We start from the raw sequence: 14,423 nt of genomic DNA, 5'->3' as shown, positions 1-14,423 counted from the left end.
TCCAGAGTGTCGCTAGTCAATGCTGCTCCGCAAGCTCGTTTTGCTCGATAGTGTCACTAGTCAGTGCTGCTCCACTATCTCGCTTCGCTCGATAGTGTCGATAGTGTCGATAGTGTCAGTCAGTGCTGCTCCACTATCTCGCTCTGCTCGCTAGCTGAATCTGTTAAAATCTACAGACATATATTGAACTTGTTTTTATAAATTTTCAAGCTCTGGTGGCAAATGCCCGTTCATTATCCAAGTCAATGATTTTTCCATCCGGTAATTCTCCAAAATATTGATAATAGCATCATCCAGCTTACTCAATTTGTATGCACTTCGTTTAATAACATCGCATAATCTTTTCCTTCTTTGATACCTTTTACTCTCCTTCGATCTTGAGTCGCCTCTCCATTCGTGTTTCCCGTACTTTGCATCCAACTCGCATAATGGCTCTTGGCCATTATATCCCTTGAAAAATTCATCATATACTTCCCGCACCGAAGTCGGGTTATTAATGAATTCAATTTTAACTTTTCTTTCTTCATCTTCCTCTCTATTTGTAGATTGTGGACTTTGTTGCTCGGGCGTGTTACACCCCCCAGCACCGCCATCTTTATCATGAATTACAGCATTCTTCATTTGGTCCGGCTTAGTCTTTTTGGTGGATTTCCCCGCGGGAGTTCTAACTTGCGCAAGCATCTGTTGTGCACGGAGTTGCGCGGTAGTACCTACAGGAGTAGCAGTAGTAGTAGGCAGGTGATGACTACCTTCAAGGGAATTCTGCGTTTGTGCTTGAAGTTGTTGTTGTAAAGGTGTAGATGACGCGCCTCCTCCCACAGGCAGCCTCATCCTAGTTTGATGAAGCTGGGGATCCATATTTGAATCCAAGTTTGAACCAAGTTCATTTTGTGGATGAAGCGCGTGTTGTTGTTGTTGTTGTTGTGGTGGTGGTGGTGGTGGTTGCTGGCGAAGATGTGCCACTTGAGGGCGTCGCCGATCAATCAAAACTTGATGTTGCTGCTGCTGCTGTTGATGGTGGTTTTGCTGCTGTTGTGGCAAATGACTCAAACTTAATGGATGCTGAGACATTTCGTTTTGACTTGGCGATCTTTCCAAATCATTCACATTGACACCATCGTGGAAAACTTCAATCAAGGTACTAGCGTCATCAGTTTCTTCGTCATCCACAACGTTGCTTGCCAACCTATTAAAAATTCTCCTCCTCTTTTGGCGTCTTGAATTATCAACAACCTCAGATAATAAACACGTTAATTTTTCTAATTTAACATTTTGAAAATCAACCAACTGTCTCAACAAAGATACTTCTTGCTGCAAAGTAATAATACGGTCACTCTCTAAATTCTGTAAATGGCTGGCTATTCTATCAACCTTATTACCCAACAATATAAACGCTGTGGACTCGGGTGTTCGCTTTTGTGGGGTATTCATCACGAAATGATAATATATATATATATAAAAATGGTTTTATTTAGTTGCTAAGATAATGTCGATGAAGTCGTCAAATGAAAATGTCGGAGGTTTAAAATTTTTTTTTTCTTTATAATCTTTTTTTATCATAAAGCAATTCATACAATGACTGATACGATATTTATATACGTACAAGAATAGGCGGTTTACTTGTAGAACTGCAATATTTTTTCTTCTCGTTCCTCGATAGTGAGTAAACTATGTTGCCCATAGAGGTAGGCGACTACTCACTATCGAGGAACGAGATAATGAGCTGCTTGTCCTATCTTAAACACATGTTGATAGTCAAATAAAAAAAAACACTATCGAGCAGAGCGAGATAGTGTTGATAGTAGAGCACACTAGCTTGTTACAACACTATCGAGCAGAGCAAGATAGTGTTGATAGTAGAGCACACTAGCTTGTTACAACACTATCGAGCAGAGCAAGATAGTGTTGATAGTAGAGCATATTAGCTCGTAACAATACTATTTCGCTCTGCTAGATGGTGTTGATAGTGGAACACACTGACTAGCTCGTAACAATACTATCTCGCTCTGCTCGATGGTGTTGATAGTGGAGCACACCTAGTAGCTCGTAACAATACTATCTCGCTCTGCTCGATGGTGTTGATAGTGGAGCACACCTAGTAGCTCGTAACAATACTATCTCGCTCTGCTCGATGGTGTTGATAGTGGAGCACACCTAGTAGCTCGTTGTAACACTATCTCGCTCTGCTAGATGGTGTTGATAGTGGAGCACACCTAGTAGCTCGTTGTAACACTATCTCGCTTCGCTCGATAGTGTTGATAGTGTTGATATTGTCTTTTAATCTCCTTTTTCTTATTCTCTTCTCCCCCCCTCCCCATGCTCCCCTTCTCCCCCTACCAAGGCTTCTTCATTTATATCATCTAGCTCGTCAAATCTTGCTGTGAAAACGTCCCCAAATAATGCCAATAAGGCAACAGTTCTTTCCTTTGAGTTAATATAGACAACGCGGCATTTTTTGAAATCCCCATAAACCTCCTTTGTTGCAGTGCTTAGTTGAATCAAATTGGACAGCTTTGGTAAAAACAATCCAATATTTTCTGAATACTGTTTCATTGTTTTCAACAAGAAAAGAATATTAAACGGTTCCATTTCAAAAACATTGAAATTATTTTTATCGTAGTTAGTTCCCCCCCACGGTGGAGAACTGAATATAAAGTCAAAAATCTCTTTTGGCTCAGAATAGGAGCTAGTTCGGGTTAATCCTCTCCTGTTCAAAACATCTTGTGGAATCCAATCCAAGTTAATATCTCCATTTTCTTTAGGCGTGGTAATCTCTGCCCAATCTGCACACAATGTCCACACATTATCTTCGACTCCATAAACATGACAATTGTGTTCAGTACAATACAAATTGGTCTTACTTATATCAATACCACCAACGGAATTGAAATACCGGGCAAATTGAATAGTATTCCCGCCACCGCCACAGCATACATCTAATCCGATTTGAGCATCAGGCGGTAAAAGTTTGACAAATAACTGTGCAGTGTATTTAGCTACAAGCTCTGGAGTTACACTATACCACAATTCCTCGGATAAATATACTCCATCGTCGTATTTGCTAAACAATTCATATCTTCTATTCCAAAATTTTTGAACGGAATGAGGTAGTGTATAGTAGGTATGCATCAATAGTTCTCCTTCGTAAAATTGATGCTCGTTAGCTTGATGGTGGTCGTGGACATGGTGCACACTATTTTCTTGTGTTTGATGGTGGTTCTCAACACCAAAATTTGGCTTGAGATAATCGTCAATTTGTTTCCCATTGGCCTTGTTCTTTCTCCTCTTGTTGGTGCGATTCTTTTCAACAACCTTACCCATTGATGTAGTCGATTGCTTAATGGACTGTACTCCAATAGGAATTCTCAAACTATCACCATCCCTCTTCTTTTTTCCTTCTTCGCCTTCTTCCCTCCCCTCATTATTATCATCATCATCATGCTTATTATTACCTTGATCTACTACTCTATCAATCAGTCCTCTCACATTTTTCTCTCGTGCTTCCTCTTTGTAAGCTATATCAAGTTGTCCTGGAACATTCAGCTTGTCTTCTAAACTGACTACCATTCTCTCTTATAAATACCAAACAATGAAATATATCACCAAAGAGTACAACTCGTATAATAAAGAGAGCAAAACCAATTCCCCCAATACAAAATACTGACGCGCTACCAACTACAACCATGGTTCGTTAAAATGACTCTTCTTCTTCTTATTACTATTAAAGTATAAGAGCATTCTACTAATTGATACTCTACGTATAGTATATAATATTACAATAACAAAACCCAACCTAACCAAGACTATATTTTCCAAACTTTACCATTTTCAATAAACAATTTACCCTCGTCCAGCATTTTCTTTAAAGCAGTTTCTAACTCCATAGCTGTAAACTTTTCCTCTTGATCAATTTCCCTATTAATTGCTTCAACAACTGAATCATATGCAGCACAATCATTAGTATCGAACAAATCTGATCTCACCACTTTTGCCATAGTTCTATAAAATGTTTTTAATCTCTCAGAACTTATAGAGGGTGGTTCCCGTGCATTAATAGTAATATCTGCTAACGGGTGCACAGTTGATGATGATTCTGCTGCTGCTGCTGCTGCTGCTGCTGCTAAAGATGATGTTTGTTGATGGGTATTTCGCGTTATCAGCGATTCATCCTCTTGTTGTGAAACAGTTTCTTGATTGGACAAGTGTAAACTTTCCAATTGCTCTTCTACTTCAGTAGGCTCTTGTTCACGTGTTGGCGAATCCTGCGGCGTCGAACCAGCTCTTTGAGCTGACTGTTGTTGTTGTTGTTGTTGTTGTTGTTGTTGTTGCTGCTGCTGCTGGTTCCTCAATCTTGTTCTTCTCGCGCTTGGTCTGGTAAACACCTCCCCTGCTTCCTCCTCCTCCTCCTCCCCCCCTTCTTCTTGTTCTTCTTCTGATCCTTCCAGCTCCAGCTCGACTCGCTCGGTAGTGGTCTTTCTCCGTTTCGTATGTGTCTTCTTGGCTATCTCTTTAAACAAAGCAAATCTCAACAACTCTTCAGCAACTTTAGCATCTTGAACTTCGATGCTTTTAGATAATCTGACTTTTGCATGAGCTGATGCTAAACGAATCAAAGTTTCCAAAGTTCTCGCTGTTATCGGAGCTGTATTTCGTTGGTTATTACCAATCAAATCATTTCTCAAAGACGAATAAGTATGCACAATATAGTCGGAAGCACTCTTGGTCAAAACTGGCTTTATTCTTTGCTTTGCGTATTGAATATACTTTTTCAAAAATGGAATGGACAAGATAGTAGGCGATTTCTTTCCTCTCCCTCTTGATACTCCAGCATGTAATAAGGCATTGAACTTTTCAAAAACTGGTTGCTCTAATAGCTCCTGCTCATTTGTCTCATCGTCTCCTACAGCCAATGTTACACTCGAATTTTCACGTATTGGTTCTCCTTCCATCATACCCGGTGCAACAAATCTATGCATTCTCAAAACGTGCTCAGAAATGATTCTATCTCTAGTTTGATTCACATCGTCTGTCACAACAAACAACAAATCAAAACGAGACAATAACGAGTCAGGCAAGGCAATATTCTTATGAGGATCTTTGTGAACGTCATATTGTCCAAACACAGGATTCGCGGCAGCAATAACAGAACACCTTGCATTTAATGAAGTGTGAATACCGGCTTTGGCAATTGTAACCGTTTGCTGTTCCATCACTTCGTGAATGGCAACTCTATCAGAATCTGACATTTTGTCAAATTCATCAATACAAACAACACCTCTATCGGCTAAAACCATGGCACCTGCTTCTAATCGTCTTTCACCAGTTTCTTTATCAGTGGTAACAGCAGCAGTCAAACCAACTCCGGAAGAACCCCTACCCGTAGTTGCAATTGCCAAAGAAGCTGTATTCAAAACAAACCTCAAGATTTGCGATTTAGCAGTCGATGGATCACCCACCATCAAGATATTGATGTCACCTCTCAAATGAGTACCATTATCCAAATTTTTCTCAACTCCTCCCATCAACATCAACAAGACTGCCTTTTTGATATATTCAAAGCCGTAAATAGATGGTGCCAATGATTGTGATAAAATCTCAAAAATTTTTTTATCCTTACCTAGTTTATTGATATTTCTTATGTCTTGGTCAGTAATCTTTTCTTGAGATGCAACTCCCGTGGATCGAGCATGCAAAGGGTATACCGAATTACCCAATATAACAGTCTTGAAAGATGAGTTGTTGTTAGCTCCTCCGCCCAAGGCTCTGTATACACCAACAATTTGTACACGATCACCAGGCTTGGTTAAATCAACCAAGTCGTCATCTAATATGATGTCCACTGACCTTGGTAATTGACCTACTGGAGCAGTTTCTGGCATTTCTTGAACCGATATCTTTTGATGATCCCTATACGTAGAATAACCGTACTCTGTAGATAGTTTATTTCCTTCCATATCCTCAGTTGGGTAGATTGCTGGTGTTGAAATAGCATCAAATGAAGTTGTTTGGTCCCTATACTCTCTTGCGTAAAATCTTCCTGTGGAGTCGGCATAATGAACAGATCTAATCACTTTAGGACGAACCAACGATGCTCGGGTAACAATGCCTTCAATTGACACTAATTTCGATAAAAAACCAGAGTCAATTGATCTTGGAGTAACGGAATGACTACCAAATGCACCTTTGAAGCTCAAATTGTATTGCTGACTCGAGTCGAAATCCGTAGGGAACTCTGGATTTGTTGGATCGTAAACGGTTAAAACGGTGTCTCTCAAAGCACGTTCACAAGCAGGTAAATAATCAGACGGTTGGTTTAATAAACCTTTCCAAAATTCTCTATCAAAGTCTCTTATTTGGTCAATAGAGACATTCAACCTATTTTTACCTTTGATTATAAGATTTTTAATCTGACTTCGATAATCATTCCTCAGATTCGTATCGTCCTTGTCTAAAAACTCTTGAAATCGACGAACTCTGTCACCAAACACAGCATCTATTGGCTGTTCATCAAATTGGGTATTCTCGTCCATACTCAACTACAGCAGCTAGGCAAGAAAAGAAAGAATGTTACAAATAAAAGGGGAAAGGCTTTATGGAAAAAAAAAAAAATGTATATATATATAAAGCAATGGAAAAACGCGATTTCTATAGTGAAGCGGAAAAAAGGAAAAATTAATTTTTCCAAGACGCGTTTAATTACATTTCCTAAAATGGTTAAATAACATAACTCTCCTCTATTGTTGTCTCCCATTCCTACTGTAGTCCCTCATCCCTACACTAGTCTCTCATCCCCTACACTACTCTCCTTTAGTCTTCTACACCATATAAGCATAAGCAGAAAAAGGTTGGTGGTTTTTTTTTCTTTATACTTTGCTTTGCTTTGCTTTTTACAATGTCCAACCTTTTAGCAAGACATTAGTCATATTGTCCTTGTTATCAAAAATCAGATCGAATTCTTCATATTCTAAAGCAGAGTTTTGGCTCTTGTATTTTCTAGATTTTTCAGTCTCTAATAAACTCTTATAGCTCCAATCTAAAAAATCTTCCAAATTGTAACTTGGTTTTCTAAATGGTTCACTAAAGATCTTTGCTAAAGTGGCAATGTTTGGGTGATAATGACTCATTAATGTTTCCAACTCCCATAGTGACGAGTTTAAAGCATTCGTATTCATTGGATTCATTTCATGATTATTAAATGGATCTTGAAAAGCACCCGTATCCCTCTTTTGGCTTGTATTATGTATCATGATCATGCAGGTTGGATGTCTCTTTAGTAAGTTGTATATGAATGGTATGATTAGCACTGTACCGGGAGCACTCGATGTCAATGACAACTTTGCCAATTTCTTTATAAATGATGCCACCAAATTCGCCGACAAGTGTGTCGAAGACAAGAATAAATCACATAATCTAAAGAATCTCGATCTGTATCTAGTATATAGCAACTCTGGCCTCAATAAGGAGTATAGTTTAGTGTAAAAATCAGAGTATTCAACATTGTAGTTCTTCATCAATTCATATAAGGAATTGAGGGCCAAAATGGGAATGATCAAGTCTTGTTGAATATTATAGGAATCAGTCAAAAAATCCATTAAACTCTGTGGATGCGATAAATAAGGTATGATTCTCTTGTGTAGTATCAATAACAATGACTTATACTGACACGATATCAAAGGATACGCTAGAATAGTCGATATGCATTTCTGAAATTGAGACTTGAATTGTGTATGCTTGTATAGAGTACAAGACAAGTTTTCTTTGCTGATCCAAGTTGGTTCTTGTTCAAGATTATCAGTATTGAAGAGTAAACCATTTCTTATTATGGTTACAAAATTAGATACAATTTTCTGCAACTGCAAAGGCGATCGTGAATCTTTCCACTTGCCTAGCAAATCACTGGTGATATTGAAAAAATAAAATTGTAAATCCCAATACTTTTGAAAAGAATTGATAAACTCCAAAACTAGAAAATTGTCCGCTAAGCCATCTGATAAAATCTTGGTTATATTGTTATCCATTAGTGCCTCAATTAAAAGCTTATATGTTTCTATTGGAAATTGTTTATCTTTGTTTTGTTGACCCTCTAGTTTGACAAATTTTAGTATAATATCAAGTAAATCCAATTCAAGTGATTTACCAAGCTTGAGATCTTTCTTCAATACAGCAGCAATAATGTTTTTAAAGTTCTGATACTTTTCTAGTAACCATTTAGTTACTATTTTCTCACCTTCGTTCTGCTGCTTCTGAATTCGTAATTTCCCTTCCTTATGTAGAAATTGAAAACATTTGTATAATGCAAGAGCTATAGTCCGACCTTGCATTTCAATCTCTTGATCAGTCTCAATCTTTGCCCCAGTTTCATTTTCGTTTCCGCTTTCTATTTCATCAATCACTCTTTCAAACTGACTCAACAAGATAACAAAGTTATTATACCTTGCATGACTTTGGATCTCATCAGCTAAAGATTGAATCTTTTCTGCTGTTTCAAGTTTCAACTTTTTTTCATTCCTGAATTTCTTATTAGCTTCAAACTCACGCTGCTTGGCTAGTTTTCTTTTGGGAGGCATCCTTTCCGTTGTTTGTAGTATTTTCTCTATCATCTCATCTCTCCAACTCAATGTAAAGTTGAAAAAATTGAAAAATTCAAGGGGGGCCATCTCGCACGACCTCTTCTCGTCAACCTTCCCAAAAGGAAAATTAATTTTCATTCTCTTTTGCATAAAAAGAAAAACTTTTCATTTTGGTCTTTCCTCTTCTTCTTTTTCTTCTTCTTCTTCTTCTTTTCTCTTTGTATGACCTTCCAAGTTTTATATTACATGATGAAATCTCGCGTTAATTCATTAATATAGTCCCTTTTTCGAAGTTGTAGTTGGGGTATCCTAATTCCTTTGAGAAAAATCTTTTCCCAAGTAAAGGGAAAAGTGGGTATTTATTTGATGAAGAGCGCCTGGCGCAACCTTTATCTTGTTACAACAATAACAGGCGCTTTTTGGAGAACTTCTGACCCTTGATAAAATGCAGGAGAGGTCATTACCACATAGTGCCGACGCTATCGAGTAGAGCGAGATGGTGTCGGCACTTGCAAATATACTTGAATTTGTATAGTATCCGACAATATTGAGCAGAGCGAGTGGAGCGGGAGCACTTGCAAGTTAACTCAAATTTCTATATACACACACAAGAACTGGCGCAACGGAAAAAATAGGGTTTGTCGTTGCTATATTTGACTCATTTTCTTTTGAAAAGTAAGAGCGTGCTGCTATCTTTTCTGTTCATTTACCTCTCCTCCTCGACATTGTATCCTCATTGTAAAATAGCGCCGGTCAATGATGGTCCAGTAGCTCGCTCTGCTCGATAATGTCAGCGTTCCCGTAGCTCGCTAGATTTGTTATGCAGGGTCGACACCAGGTTACAGAAAATTGAAACCTACAATCAAACCCCCAAGGGTTGTCAAATATTCCTGTTTCTTCCTCTTTTCTATTTCAATATCGTGAAAAAGTAGGTTGACGTTTATTGACTAATAAATGACCCTAAAGCACTTGTTTTCGGTTATAGAAACGTATCGCTATTTGCCATTCCCTTTTCCTCTGTTGTCTAGCTTTCATTTGAAATTTGTATCTCCAGGGTTTGCATTGGGTTTGGTTATACATCAGACTTGGTAGCCCGCTTAACTAAGTAACGGAAAAATGAGTAAACAACTGCGCATCACAAAGTCGGAAAAATCACAAAGGAAAAATATGCTGGAACTCAAATTGTGCAAATTTCCGAAATTGGACAATAATAGTATACTCATGGGTTATGCTTTCCAATTTGCAAAAAATTGTCTCCAAATTTGATTTTCTGGTAGCATGAGATAAACTATCAGTATCATGTTAATGCCTTCCTTGTCTCAAAAAAAGATAAGATCTCTAAGCTATCTCTTTGTGCGTTTAAAGGAGATTTTTTTTTGTTAAACAAACGTTTGTGACTTTTTTTTTTTTTTTTTTTCAACTTTTTGTTCCCAGGAACAATATAGCTGCAATAGCAGCGGCAACAACAACTACAACTACAACAGCAGCAATAGAGGCAGTAGAGGCAGTAGCAAGAATTGTAGTCTAGTCTAGCCTGTTTTTGTCATTTTTTTTTTCCTAAATTCTAAACGTTTTCATCAAAACCTACTCATCAATTCAAGCCCATGTATTAATCTTTCTATTGTTTATTTTATTTTTCATTTTCTTTTTCCTACTCTTCTTTATTATTGTCAGAATTGCCTTTTTGACGTGGATTATGTCAAGCATATGCAAACAACCTAAAGGTTCATTATCAATAATTTCCCATATTGTTTTCAAATCAAATGTGTATATAAAAACTTCTTGAGCCCTTGCAAACTTATTTATTTTGGTTTCAATTTACCATATTTATTTATTTTTATTTTTCATTTTGATGATCAAGTGATGACCACGGACAAACCACTGAATATCAATGAACACTTTGTAATTTCCCAATACAAAAAACAAGAGTATGGACCATTTCAAAAGTATCTAATAATTGTAACAAGTTGCATTTTTTCAATTATCTACTCTACTATTTTATGTTCTGGTGCTGTAATATGCCATTTCTATGACAAACTATTTGATCGTGAAACAAAGAAGATTGATAGTTTGTCAGAAGGTGACTTGCAGCGGAATGGATATACCCCTCGAAAGCCTTATGACAACATAGACTCAATGAAACCAACAAGTGAATTGAGGTATTATTTACTAGAATTGGGACTAGATTTGGAAGAGTACCTGGTCAATACTCCTGATGGATATATCTTGGTGCTACATCACATAATTGACCCCAAGGAGTCAGTTGAAGTACGAAAATTAAGAAAGCCAGCCTTTTTACAACACGGACTACTATCCTGTTCAGGAGCATTTATCGCCACTGGTAAAAATTCACTTGCATATTATTTGCACAATGATTTGGGATATGATGTATTTTTGGGAAACAATCGGTCTTGGTTTAGAGCTCAAAGCACCCAATTTTCGGGAAACTTGTATAATAATGAAATGTATTGGAAATGGGGGATAAAAGAGTTGGCTTATATAGACTTGCCCTGTTTTATTGAAACTGTGATGAACATGAAAAAACCAAATCATGATAAATTAATATTATTTGGGCATTCACAAGGTGGATTGGAAAGTTTCTTGATGTTGAGAAATCCTCAATTGACCCATATTCATGAACAAATTGAGTTGTTTGTGCCATTGGCAGCAGCAGTGTATCCTGGTTATTTATTCCACACAAGATCATTTATCAGGATCTTGTGTATGTTCCCAGATAAACTTTGGTTATATTTGTTTGGATTTTGCGCAATGTTGAGAAACCTTTGCTTAGTGCGGTATTATATCTGTCACACCTGGTTATTTGGTAAATTGTCGTATTACATGTTCAAGTTTTTGTTCAATTGGACAAGTATTTATTGGGGGACAAATGCAAAAGTTTGGCATTTTTGTTCTATATTTAATATGTCGTACGTCTCCGTTGAGTTGATGAAGTATTATCTATGCAAAGCTAACCCTGTTGGATTTGTACTGATGTTGCAACCGAAACAAGCATTCAACCCCGACGATTTGTATAGTGCAAGTGATTTACAAGCGTGTACTAAAGACGACTCAGGGCTGTTTTTCCCGTATCGGCAAAGTTGGTTTGCTGATGCCAATTTGAAGATAAAAGTGCCCATGATGGTTGTAATTGGTGAAGAAGATTTTTTGGTTGACGGAAGAAGATTGTATCAGCATATGAAGGATTTCGAACCAGACTATGAACCGGGGATCAATTTAGAGCTAGTTGCAATATCGAGGTATAATCATTTAGATGTTTGTTGGGCAGAAGATGTAATTGGAACCATTGGATATCCAATGAGGGAATTTTTATCAAGATTATCTCTAAAAAAAGTAGGAAAGGAGAAGAGCAGCAGTGAGGAAAGAGAATTGATACTGACTGAGGATTCATTTGCCTCCTCAGTACGTGCTGAAGATAATAGGATGAAAATAGTACCGAATGGCCACGATACTATTCTCTCAGATTTACAAACGTCTCCTCGATATGTGAAAAAATTTGTAGCAAAAACCAAAGAAGAAGCTAAAGAAGTTGATAAATTTGGGGCTACTTTTCAGAATGATGATTTGATTGTTTCAGTGAATGATGGTGAGAATAAAACAACAATTCCAGTGTTTTAGAAGCTAGAATCGACACTATCGACACTATCAACACTATCGAGCGAAGCGAGATAGTGTTATAAAGAGTTACTAGGTGCTGCTCGCTCGATAATTAGATCTTGTGTAATGACATGAATCTTGAATCTTGAGAGTGTATATAAAGAGACTATCTCGCTTTGCTCGATAGTCTATATCTACTCGTTGCTCGATAGTCTATATCTACTCGTTGCTCGATAGTCTATATCTACACTTTCTTCAGACTATATAAGTCATTGTGTGACTATCTTTAGTGCGCGCAGTTGAATGACTTGTCTCTTTTCTCTTTGTTTTACACTACTAGGTGCTGCTCCCACTATCGACACTATCTCGCTTCGCTCGATAGTGAGCTTTTACGTTACCTGTCTTTACCATCTTTCATTTGAAATCTCGCGCTGGTGCTATTCCCCTTGCCCTCACCAACCCAAGGTTCGTTCTCGTCTATAGATTTTTCTCACACACGGGTTTGACACATTTAAGAATACACACTCATAAATACTCATAACCCAACACTATTATACACGTGCATTTATGCCCCATGTACGTCACACATATGTACAATGGACGCAAAGAAAAAAAAAAGGAAATGCCACATAGATCTCATTGGCTGTGAGTATTCTTACATTGCATTTTCTACGAGAAAGATGGAAACAATAACCTAGAATTAACACTTTTAGGAGAGAACAGTTTGTGTGCATAATTAATGTTAAAATTAGCCATGAAAATTTTAAAATCTAGTAAACTACAAAGTTTATATTCCTTACTAACTTACTTATAAACTCGTCTTCACTTTCCTCTTTCTTCTTGATCCTTTACTCACTCTAATTTCTTGCTATCCTGTTGTATTTCTACGCTCTCTCAACAAAGTAAGATTGACTAGATAAGAAGGTAATAGCTATATGGGAATAGAGGGAATCAATACAGCAGGTTAATCATTTACTAGATTCTCAAACACACACATAACACCACACACTTAACACACACTTAACACACACTTAACAAACACACACACATATATATATATATATACATAAATATATGACGTTACAAAAGATCCCCATTTGGCTAGACTGTGACCCAGGTAATGATGATGCATTTGCAATTCTATTGGCAGTGTTTGATCCGAGATTTCAACTACTTGGCATCTCAACTGTTCATGGAAATGCCCCATTGAAATGTACAACACATAATACAGTGGCACTACTAGATATCCTCAACACTTTTCATGTAAAAGTTTACGCGGGAGAAGAACTTCCTTTGTTAAATGAACCCCGTTTCGCTCTTGATATTCATGGGAAAACAGGTATTGGCGGAGCTAAATTACCTTTACATACTAAAAACAAACCCGTAAATAAACAATCACTATCATATCTTGAAGCTATGTACAACACCATTGTATCTTTTCAAGATCAAATATGCATAGTTTGTACAGGAACTTTAACCAATCTTGCCAAGTTGATTTTGAAATATCCCAAGGTTTGCAATAAGATTAAATATGTTTCTATAATGGGAGGCAGTTTCGATATGGGCAATGCTACACCTTTTGCTGAGTTCAACTTCCATACTGATCCTCATGCTGTACAAATTGTATTGGATAATTTACAAGACAAAATAATCCTAACCCCATTGAACCTAACTCATAAAGTAATTGCAAATAAACAAGTGAGAAGTCAAATATACGACGAACTTGATGAAAAGAAAGGTTCGTCAGTAAGGAAGAATTTTCATGACATTTTGATGTTTTTCAGTAAGACTTATGCTGCGAATGATGATGAAATGTTTGAAGGACCTCCATTGCATGACCCTATTGCTGTTTATAGTCTATTACCATTAGTTCATGAGAATCCAAAAGAGTATGGGTATGTGTATATAAGAAGAATGTTGAGAATTGAACTTGAAGGTGAACATTTAGGAGAAACCGTTGTAATAAATAAAGATGTGCCTCACGATATCATAGAAGAAGAAGGCAATACTGGTGGCGTATACATTGGCATGGATTTGGATAAACAGAAATTCTGGAAATCCATTTTGGACGCATTAAGAGCTGCAGACTTGAACATGTAGGGGGGAATACACAATTAATAGGGCTTCTTCTTTACCTTCTCTTAGCGACACTATGGAGTAGTGACACTATCGAGCAGAGCGAGATAGTGTCGATTGAGGCAGCTCGTTAGAGCTAGTGTCAATAGAGGCAGCTAGTCA

The 14,423-nt window shown here is 37.4% G+C and overlaps 5 protein-coding genes across 5 annotated transcripts; 2 read left to right on the top strand and 3 right to left on the bottom strand. All coding sequences in view use genetic code 12, as the record gives it.

The window, feature by feature from the left end:
* Positions 1 to 195: 195 nt before the first annotated feature.
* On the bottom strand, positions 196 to 3,567 carry KGF56_000810 (RNA methyltransferase; the record flags this gene model as incomplete). Its single annotated transcript, XM_049326758.1, has 2 exons — positions 196 to 1,401; positions 2,338 to 3,567. 2 exons carry the CDS (start codon positions 3,565 to 3,567, stop codon positions 196 to 198), a joined length of 2,436 nt encoding a protein of 811 aa, XP_049182074.1.
* Positions 3,568 to 3,803: 236 nt separating this feature from the next.
* Positions 3,804 to 6,530, bottom strand: MCM3 (MCM DNA helicase complex subunit; the record flags this gene model as incomplete). Its single annotated transcript, XM_049326756.1, has 1 exon — positions 3,804 to 6,530. One exon carries the CDS (start codon positions 6,528 to 6,530, stop codon positions 3,804 to 3,806), a length of 2,727 nt encoding a protein of 908 aa, XP_049182073.1.
* Positions 6,531 to 6,887: 357 nt separating this feature from the next.
* On the bottom strand, positions 6,888 to 8,567 carry NOC4 (ribosome biosynthesis protein; the record flags this gene model as incomplete). The annotated part of the gene is made up of 1 exon (XM_049326755.1): positions 6,888 to 8,567. The coding sequence occupies one exon, from the start codon at positions 8,565 to 8,567 to the stop codon at positions 6,888 to 6,890; it is 1,680 nt and encodes a 559-aa protein (XP_049182072.1).
* Positions 8,568 to 10,433: 1,866 nt separating this feature from the next.
* Positions 10,434 to 12,206, top strand: KGF56_000807 (sterol esterase; the record flags this gene model as incomplete). Its single annotated transcript, XM_049326754.1, has 1 exon — positions 10,434 to 12,206. The coding sequence occupies one exon, from the start codon at positions 10,434 to 10,436 to the stop codon at positions 12,204 to 12,206; it is 1,773 nt and encodes a 590-aa protein (XP_049182071.1).
* A 1,053-nt stretch (positions 12,207 to 13,259) lies between these two features.
* KGF56_000806 (trifunctional uridine nucleosidase/nicotinamide riboside hydrolase/nicotinic acid riboside hydrolase) lies at positions 13,260 to 14,285 on the top strand (the record flags this gene model as incomplete). The annotated part of the gene is made up of 1 exon (XM_049326753.1): positions 13,260 to 14,285. One exon carries the CDS (start codon positions 13,260 to 13,262, stop codon positions 14,283 to 14,285), a length of 1,026 nt encoding a protein of 341 aa, XP_049182070.1.
* Between the last annotated feature and the right edge of the window lie 138 nt (positions 14,286 to 14,423).

This window comes from Candida oxycetoniae, assembly GCF_023343755.2.
Source record: "Candida oxycetoniae strain CBS 10844 chromosome Unknown scaffold5, whole genome shotgun sequence".
In the NCBI taxonomy this organism is placed as follows: Eukaryota; Fungi; Ascomycota; class Pichiomycetes; order Serinales; family Debaryomycetaceae; genus Lodderomyces; species Lodderomyces oxycetoniae.
Note: the sequence above shows the minus strand (reverse complement) of the source record. Positions and strands in the feature narration are given on the sequence as shown.